This window comes from Struthio camelus, chromosome 1, assembly GCF_040807025.1.
Source record: "Struthio camelus isolate bStrCam1 chromosome 1, bStrCam1.hap1, whole genome shotgun sequence".
NCBI classification, from domain to species: domain Eukaryota; kingdom Metazoa; phylum Chordata; class Aves; order Struthioniformes; family Struthionidae; genus Struthio; species Struthio camelus.
Window position 1 is genome coordinate 55,826,641 of NC_090942.1, and position 9,941 is coordinate 55,836,581.

At 40.1% G+C, this 9,941-nt stretch overlaps 1 protein-coding gene across 15 annotated transcripts in view; it reads left to right on the top strand.

Annotated features, from left to right (window-relative positions):
* ATF7IP (activating transcription factor 7 interacting protein) overlaps positions 1-9,497 on the top strand; it is a 109,746-nt gene extending 100,249 nt beyond the window's left edge. For 8 of the 15 annotated variants that reach the window (XM_068940065.1, XM_068940108.1, XM_068940073.1 and 5 more), the window contains exons 13-15: positions 740-925; positions 5,674-5,786; positions 7,326-9,497. In XM_068940065.1, the coding sequence (XP_068796166.1) occupies positions 740-925; positions 5,674-5,786; positions 7,326-7,742 (716 nt within the window). In that variant the 3' untranslated portion in view covers positions 7,743-9,497. Of the gene's footprint in view, positions 1-739; positions 926-1,085; positions 1,189-5,673; positions 5,787-7,325 lie in introns of all 15 variants that reach the window. The other 7 variants (XM_068940144.1, XM_068940157.1, XM_068940167.1 and 4 more) reach the window with 2 other exon arrangements.
* Positions 9,498-9,941: the final 444 nt, after the last annotated feature.

The following is a 9,941-nucleotide window of genomic DNA, read 5'->3' on the forward strand; positions in this document are numbered from 1 at the left end:
GTTGCATTGCTTGAATAACAGAAGAAAAAGCATTGGCAACATCAGTCCAAGCTCTGTCCACCTGCACTTGGTAATCAGTCCTTTTGGCCATGGAATGACAAAGCTGACATTGAAGTTCCACCTCTAGTTAAATGTTACTTGGTCTGCAGTCTGATTTCTTTTTCTTTTTTTTTCCCCCTAACATTCAAAAGAGACACAAGGTTTTTTTAGTTTTTTGTTTTGTTGTTGTTGGTTTTGGCTTGTAGATAACTGTTGAAGATTAGTTGGCACCAGAATTGTTTTGTCACTGGTCTGTTCTACAGACTTAAACTTACTACCTTGTGTTTGGTGATGGCTCTTATTTTCTCCATAGCTATTCTGATAATCAGGATGTTTCTTTCTTTATGTGGATAAAATTTAGTAATTGTAGAACATCCGGGGTTTTGGGGGCATTTGCACTTTTTAACAATATAGCTTTTTTCCTCCTCTAACTATTCTTTTGGATATCATGTTTGTCTTTTCTCTTGGAAGTTTGGAATTTTGTATATGCTCAAATTATTGTTTTATACAAAAATTACTATTTGTTTAGGCTGTTTTCTCCTTTCATGCATCATTAAAAGCAGCTGTAATTTCACGGAGACGGTTTTTATTTTGTATGGCTCAGATGAGTCAGTCTCCTAAAGGATGTATGCATTCTGGAATAGGGATATCTGTTTAATGCCTTGGGAGTCAGTCCTAGGTTGTGGTCTGTCTTTTCCAGCTCCGACAACAGTGAATGTAACACATCGTCCAGTGACGCAAGCTACTGCAAGACTTCCTATACCAAGAGCCCCTGCTAACCATCAGGTGGTTTATACTACTCTTCCTGCCCCACCGGCTCAGAATCCAGTAAGAGGAGCTGTCATACCAAACCCAGGTTTAAGGCCAGTCAACCCTCAGAGCGGAGGTAAGGAATTCTTTCTTCCTTGTACTTTTTAGCGCAGCACAGCTTGCCTGATGGATATGTTTCTCTTGCAATACTACTCCAGATTTATAGAGATTAGGCTTTTTTCCAGCTTGCGGACTTGAGAAAATCTCAAGCTATTAAGAAATCATTCCCCCTGCAGATATGTGGATGAGGAAAAATTGGAATGAAGTCATCTCGGGCACTGACTCTACCAGTTATGCATCTCTGGATGACATGCCCAATACATTACAAGGTAGCAGAAGGTAACGTGGTGAGCACCAATGTTTTGTAAAAGGGTAGTAAGAGACAGTTTTGTTGTTAAGCAATGAGTTTAAAACATATACATATGTAGTAAATAATGTTCTTTTTTTTTTTTTGATTCAGTTTGTATCAGACTAATGTAATTCTGTAACAATCTCTGATGTCCTGTGCTTTGAAATAGCAACAAGTTTTCTTATTTTTCCTGGCCTGAAAAGATGAAATTTCTCACCAGATGCATCAGAAATTGATGCATGCTTGAGTCTGCTCTGAACTATAAATGCCAGCAAATTCATCTTGAGTTGGCAAACATACGTGGTATCTTCCCACAGCAGTAAACTCTTTTTTTTTTCTTTTTTTTTTTTAATATGAATAGTGTATGTCAACAATAAAGACCTTAAAATTGTACAGTAGCTTGTATTTTGTTGAGTGATGGATTTAAACTGCCTTTTTAGCTTCCCCCCCAACCCCACCCTTTACGCGCCATGGTTATTTTTACACAGTTAAGCGTATGTTTCCCTGTATGCTCTTGAGTATGAGGCTTCATTTGTGTGACCTCCAGATACTGTATTGTTCAGACATGAGTCTGTATAAGCCCGACTCAGAACACTGGAAGTTTGAACAATGTAAGACTGTACATAATGTAGGTTTGTGCAAAAATAACAGGTACATTTTTCTGAAGCAGCAATTTTTGGAAAACAGAACATCAGTGCATTTTTTTAGCAATTAAATTCTTATATTAAATTCTAGATATCTTCTGTAATAACTGGTTTCAGCTGCATAGCTTTAGGCTGTGAAAATATGAACTGTGCTAGCTAAACAGCTCACTGAGTTGCTCAGCCAGTTCTTGAAATACCTCTGACATGCTGGGGTCTGAAGAAATTGCTGTTCTTTTCAGAGTACTTGCTCACGCTCCTTAAACTTTTGGAACTCATGTGCCATATGCATTTGAGTCCAGGCTCTTTTGACCAGTATCTTTTGAGGGATATGCCCGCATCTGGTGCATCTGCCAGCAAAAGGCAGTAAAAACCATAGTTATCTCAGCCCACACTTGAGTCATTGTCTTTGTTACCATTTAGCGACAAGTCAGACATGTGATCTACCTATTATTTTGCAAACAGTCGTGCATACTTAGCAATCTAGACAGGGTTAGGTTTTTTTTAATAGCATTTTCTTTCTTTTGTACCAAAATATAAACCTGTTTGTTTTCTGTCAGTATCTTCCAGTTCTTAGACCAGTCATTGTAAATAAATACACGTCACCAGTGTTAGAATCTATAGAATACCTTTTTGCATTAGATATGCAAGATATTTGGTGTGTTGTTGAAGAATACATAATAGAAGACATGCTATTTTTTAAGCTTTTTTTTTTTTTAAGGAGAACTCAGGTAGGGAATTTTGCTAGGAGACGCTTCTTTTGGAGAAAGCGAATATATCCTTTTCCAGTCACAGCAATTGCTAGAATAGAAGTACGGAAAGAGCTGCTACTGTCTCTTCTTCAACATGGCAGATGCTCTGTTCTGGGGGATACTTACCATTACCGGAGTAAGGTGCTATTAAGGTTAATAGGAGAGGACTAAAAAGGACTTGCTTTTGCACTCTTCCACAGTCAGCTATCACATAAATCTATCTGAATGTGGAAGACTGTCTTGTTCGTAGGATGTTTCCTCATAAGCATCCACCTTTCTGTAGGCTATCAGCAGACATGTTTCTTTTACTTCATGCAGAGGTGATGGAACTCTGGGGTGTCAGATTAGTTGACGAAATCTGAGTGTGACTTTGGACATCTTCAGAATCACACTATCATTTCAACTGATAAAGTCTCTGAAAGTTTATAAAGCATTTTAATTTTTTGCCATTTAAACCTGACTCTATTGAAAAATAGCTCACTTTTTTTTTTTTTAGGCCTCTAACAGTTTTGGTTGTGTTTTATTTTGTTTTTTTTTTTTTTTACACAGGCAGGCTTCAGGAGGCTTGATTTTTATATGAACTCACTGGAACAAGGTCTATTAATCAAAGTTTGAAGTTAGTGAAGTTTGACAGTTCCCGTCATTGTGAACAATACAATAGGTCTAGTTTTTGGAGGAGGAAAATACATGCTCCTTTTAGGAAAGCTGTATGCCTTTGAAATTCTTTACCCTACACAAGATGATGCAAAAACTGCATATTTACCAGAATATGCTGAAAGATTTTTCCCCTTCCCAAGAAGTGGTTAGCAGACAACACTGTTCTCAGCTGAGATACCCAACAACAGACCTCTGTGCGATTTGCTTCTGATCTGATGGTCCAGTAATACAATGAATGCTTATGCTTCAATTGTCTGATCACAGAAATCCTCAGCAATTGAGACAGGTTTCAACCAAAATTGTGTTAATGCCAGCATGATGTGGGAAATGATTTTTCACTGGAAATATTCAAGACTTAGCTTGAAAGGGCCCTGAATAACCTAATCTAAGACCCTTCTTCCAACAGAAGGTTGGACCAGGTGATCTCTTCAGAGTTCGCTTCAAACCTAGACTTTTCTGTGATTCTGTTAGAGACAGTTGTGGTGTTCTATCTTGAAAAGTATATCTGTCCAGTATTATTAGTAGTACAGTGCTGTTGTCTGACAAGCCCGATAGGTGCAAGAAGCTGACAGTTCCTCCATAGCATTCTGTATCGCCTCTACCTCAGGACAAAGTGGTGGATGGTTACCCAGAGTAGATAAAAGACCAGTTTAGTTGCAATACAGATTATTTCAGGCTTCACTTTTGGGTACCAGACAAAGAGGATGCACTTATTGTTAAGAAAAGTCTGTGTTTGTTGATCCCTTTTAGCAGCCATGCAAGTTCTCACCTTCCAGTCCATTCTACGTTTTCACTATCTTTGTTACACAGCTTTCAGAAGTGCCTTGTGTAGGTAAATAAATTGAATACAGAGCCTCCCCTCCATTGTAGCTCAGCTTTGTATTGAAGGTCTTGGTTGATCTATCCTTTGTGCTGCTGATGACCTGTATTGATTTATATTTTCCTTAGAACAGTCATTGTAGTGTCAGCAACAGATGCTTAAGGAGTAAGAGCTTCATGCTTTCTCTTTGAAAGAGTAACTTTGAGATGTCATCCAAAGTATTTTGCAAATTGTAGTTTTGTACTTCTACCTCAAGCAAGTAGTATGTCTACCTGATATTTGCAAAGATACGTTCAGAGAGAAATAATGCTGAATTTGTACATTACGTGTTCTTAAGGCATTTCTATCTCTCTGTCCTCAAATTATTGTAATTTCCTGAGATAGGATTGTAGTCAAGCTAAAGCAGTATATCTGGTTTGATTTTCATAGATATGAACTAACCAGTTTAGAGAACTCCTTATCCTACAGGAGTTTGCACAGCTTCGGTAGCTTCTTAGATAAATATGTCAATAGGAAAAGAATGTAAAACAGCTAGCTGGAGTTCAGTGCTTTCATTTAACTACTCTTAACTCAAGAATAAAAGCATTAAGATTTGGCACTTCATTTGGCCTCACTGCCTCAGAGTCATAGCTCACATAGACTTCTAACACCCATCACCTGTGATCGTACCTTGATAACTATTTATAGACAGAAGAAATTATTATACAGTAGCTGTATGAAATCTGTCATTCTGTGAGCTACTTTTTTTTTTTTTTTTTTTTTTCATTCTGGAATATGAGAACACTTGGATTTCATGCAAGTGTGAAACTTGGGAGTGGTGGAGGTTACTCCAGTTCTTTTATTTTTGGATAGAAATACAGGGACGTTTTAAGCGACTGATAACGCGTAACCATGAGCAAAAGCATTGACCTCAAGCTCACAGAATGAACGTGACCTAACAGTAAATGGAGAAAATGTTACTTCAGGGACTGCAATATGCTATATAAGAAATGATTGCTTGGTAATTTGTAAGAGTTTTGGATATTATTTTCAAGGCTATGTAGTCATCTAATTTATTTCTGCCAGTCAGGTCAGTTTGGGTTTGAATGAAATAGTAAATCCTGTGAGTTCACATCCATAGTGGTCTCTCTTCTGAGAGGGACAATAAACTTCTTTGACAGTGACTTAATCTTGCATTTTCTGTGCTTTCGACGGTGCAGCCTATTGGCAATTGAATGTTGAGCAGATATAATTCTGCTGCAGTGGCATTTATCTTTTTCTTTCTGAATCTCAAAGCGATCTAACTTTATTTTCATAGTTGAGCTCCTTGAATCTCGTCCAGTCCCTCCACCCATTTCTTTCTTGTGTTGGAAATGATTAAAAAGTCACTCTGTCCCCTTGCAGACAAAAGCACTTGTTTACTTTCACTCTTACAGCTTCGGGGAAGGGGGAGATGGGTTTGTTTTAGTATACTACTTCATCAGTCTGCTTGCAGGCTGTTTGGGGAGGGAGTGTCATTTTAAAATGTGGTATCATCCAGCTGAACCAAGGAGTTGGTCTTCCGGTGTTCTGTCCAGCTGATTGTAAGTATCAACTATTCAGAATATTCGCTGTACTCCTTTATAGGTATGACAGTACGAATGCCTCAAACAACTGCATATGTTGTGAACAATGGACTAACTCTCGGATCTGGAGCACCTCAGCTCACGGTGCATCATCGACCACCACAAGTGCATGCTGTAAGTAAAGTAATTCTGAATTTATTTACTGCAATTTACAGGCTTGACTCTACTAGTGTCTCAGCTTGCTTCTTAGTGTGAACTGCGGAACAGTGAAATGTCTTGTAGACAGATCAGCTCTCCAGATAATTTGCATATACGTCACCACACTGTTACCTACAGCAATTTATGCCGAGAACAGAGAATCATGTGATCGGTTAGCGCACACCAAGAATTTCCCAGATCACTTGTAGCACATCTTGAAAAATGGTGCATGAACTATCTGCAGGTGACTTGTGGAGCCAAGGGTACAGAAGACCTAACACAAAAAGTTTCATCGTGGATTGAAGAATATAGTGTATGAGTTTGGCTATGAATGGGATGACCAGTTTCTCAGCACAGCTCTATGCAAATTTTTAGGTGGGTGCCCAAGATACAGACAGCAACTTCAAGGTTACCAACTTCAAAATTTTGGATTTTTTTTATTACTGTTTGGGGTGACTCCTTCTGCCCCACCTCAAACCCCTTTTAGTAAGTATTCCAGAATTGACTTTGAGTCAGTAAACTGGATCATATTACTGACTTAGGACTGCTGCCCTAAAGCCACTGCTGTTATACTGAAGTATGTCCATTCCACTGGATTTGTTACGGTTTTGTTGTTGAGACTGAACCAAATGTGTTTCTTGTTTACTTGTTGTTGGGCAGTCACATTATTTCTGATCTCCTGAAATGGTACATGTATTGCCAACAAGGTTGCTCACCATTCTTTTGAATCATTCAACTTCGTGCGCTCCCTAGTCATAACTAATGAAAAGAAATCCTGCAAGTTCTACACAGAAAACTCAGAGGCCACAAAAACTACCCCGATTTCCACCCTGAGAGGCCCTTGACATGAAGAACAACAAAATGTCATGCCCATTCTAACCCCGTTCCTAAATTCCTCTCAACTAATGTAAGTGATAGCTAGCAATGTTTGTTGTGATCTAGAAATCTTCAATGGAAAGCCGTTTGTGCCCTTATCTGGAAACTTCTTGGAAACTGAGGCTGAGGTTTTGTGGTCACTTAAGGTGATCAACGTTCTCGTGGTGCCATGACCCGTTCCCCCTCTTATGACTGAAAACCAGCCTATCAAAAGAGATGAGCCCAACTGACAGAATTGGACCGCTGTCTGCGGTGTTTGGGGTAGTGTGGGAACAGCAGTTTGAACATAGATTAGCTCAAACTCATTGTGAACCTGTGTGCTCAGCCTTCATAAAAGGCACAGTGTTCACAGTCCATCACCTCTTGGGTGGGGAAGTAAAGAGGATATAGGAAAAATAACAGTGACAGTGATCTTCTGTACAGCTAGCAATTTAAACGTGAATAATAAGAATTTCTGGCATCCTTGGTCCCACCCCCTCTCACCCTTTGCCACTTACCCTCCACACACAGGACTTTGAGTTGCCGTGGTTGGGTGATTGCAGGCTGATTTGTTTCCATTTGCCTCGGGAGTGATGAAGTAGAGCCTCCTGCCACTGCTATCGACTCTGACCTTTCCCTTATTGCTGTTGCATTGCTTAGGAGCCACCACGCCCTGTACATCCTGCCCCACTCCCGGAGGCACCACAGCCACCGCGCCTGCCCCCTGAAGCTGCCAACACTTCACTGCCTCAAAAGCCACAACTGAAGCTGGCCCGGGTACAGAGCCAGAATGGTATTGTGCTGTCATGGAGTGTCATGGAAGTGGACCGAAGTTGTGCCAGTGTGGACAGTTATCATCTCTACGCCTACCATGAGGACCCGAGTGCTACTATGCCCTCCCAATGGAAGAAGATAGGGGAAGTGAAGGCCCTCCCACTACCTATGGCGTGCACTCTTACTCAGTTTGTGTCTGGCAGCAAATACTACTTTGCGGTCCGGGCTAAGGACATCTATGGACGTTTTGGACCCTTTTGCGACCCCCAGTCCACAGATGTGATCTCTTCCCAGAGCAGTTAGAGATCTTCGGAGCCTTTAAGCGTGTCCCACTACCAAGAATCACCCCAGTTTGCGGGGTTTGATCCGATGCATGAAATTCACTGTTAAATCCACTCTCTGCAGGATTACTTTAAACAGCTGTGTGATATACACTACATGCATTGAGAACCAAAAGAAAAATAAAGTCTCACCTGCAGCAAGAGAACCTGTTTTCCTGCATAGCTCAAGTCATGGGCTGTTTGAAAATTTCATATTCCCTTCCATGACAGCTGTTCCACCTAGATACCTGCCTGCCCTTTATCCTGGACGTCTGGGATTCTGCTTCAGAGTGGGAACAAAATAAATTGCACAGTTTGTCTGAAGCAACACATACACATCTGTCATAGCCACAAAGGCGCTAACATGAGGGCACTAACCGATTTGCCTCTCGCACCCCACTGCTCTGTGAGCAGGCTATGATGTGAAAGGCGCTTCAGGGTCTTACTTCTGTACTGGAAGATTGAGTGGTCTGGTCTCATTTTACAAACTATCAACAGTTCTCTGAGGGGAGAGAAGGGAATTTGAGTCTAGCCAAGGCAGGAATCTCTGTGTAAATTTGGAGGTGGTGAGGAGGAGAAAAAAAAAACAAAAAAAAAAAACAAAAACAAAATCACCCTACTACCTCCTGCCTCTCCCAAATAAGAACTTGCTTCTAATTTCACCATCTTCCCCCACAAGTATTGGGAGTATTCCCAGGTCAGATCTGAAACTGGATTGTAGGGACTACATTCACGTATTTTTAGCTCAGATAATTTCTCTGCCCTTCCCTTTATACATCCAGCCCTATTTTTTAGATTTATTTTGTGCCTTAAAGAGTAATTTCAGAAATAAATGTAGCCAGATATCTTGTGGTGTTCTTTTATTTGTTTGGAGTTATTTTTCTTTTTACCCCTCTTGCCTCTCATAATTGTTTCTCATTTTCCTGGCTCACAGTAATTATGTATTTCCGTAAAGCCCAGGAAGGGTAACATCTGCTGTTGCTGGATTTATCTTCATCTGCAGTATATCTCAACCCTCTCCTCACTGTAATTTTTGAGCAGTTGTTTTTGTCCTGTGAAGAACATTAGAGTATACAAACAGTATTTTCCACCAGAGCCTTTCCCTGTTCTTTTGGGAAAGCTGTATGCTGCAGTTCAGCCAAAGAAGAAACCTCTGTGGTGTGGCACCATGAAAGCTTCTACCTGTTTGCACGCAGTTTGGAGGTTGAGTCAGTACAAAAAGGTACGAAGTTGGCTTCCCCGTCCTCTTTCTATCCCAGTCACCTGTCTGCCTCTGCAGAAGGCTAACACACCCAAAGCAGTTTTGAAACCATCTTAGACGCTGGCCCAAAAGTTGTGAGCAACTGCAAATGTTAATGGAAGCTTTCATGATGTTTCTGAGCTGAGGAAAAAAAAATTAACGCATCTGCCCCACTGTCCTGTTGTCATGTTACGGTTTGGTTTTGCAAAAAGCAAATTGAGCACCCCTGGAACAAGAAAGGATCTGAAAGACGAAGACACTTGTGTCGTTCCTGCCCAACAGAACCAAACAATGGATTTAGAGGGGAAAGCCTTTTTTTTTTTTTTTTTTTTTTGAATCCATTACACCATGTGGCAAAGCTGTAGAATATATATCGGTTTTTTTTTTTTTTTTTTTTCAATTCCAGTGCTCTCTTTCCTAAAACCACGAAATTTTCAAATGTGAAGCAGGGTTGAAAAAGGGTAGGAAAAACTTAACCCCAAAATATGGCTGGTGAAATACACTATGAGATCATGGGTTCTTAGTTGTGTTCCCTTCAAGTGAAAGAAACTGTGTTGTAGACTTTTGTCCATACTATTTCACTGCACTCCTTTGTGTAGCTAGGATTTTCACTTCTGTCAGGTGAGTAACGAATATTCTCTGTATGGAGATTTGCATTTAAACTATAGCAGTTTTAGTGATTTGAGTGAACACAAATTCTGTCCAAAGCCGAGTATCATGAGAAAAGGTTCACACTGAATCTCAAGTTTAAACAATGCATAACCCCTCCTTTGAATAGCAATTGTCCCTGTGTTACTGGTGCCAATAATCAATAATGCCTTGAATTTTTCTATGTTTAACTAAATGTTTTGTCTGCCTCTTTCAAGGAACAAGAATTGCTTAATAATGCATTTAGCCTACTTACGGAAAGTTGGATCCTTATACAGCCAGTTCTGTAGTAGA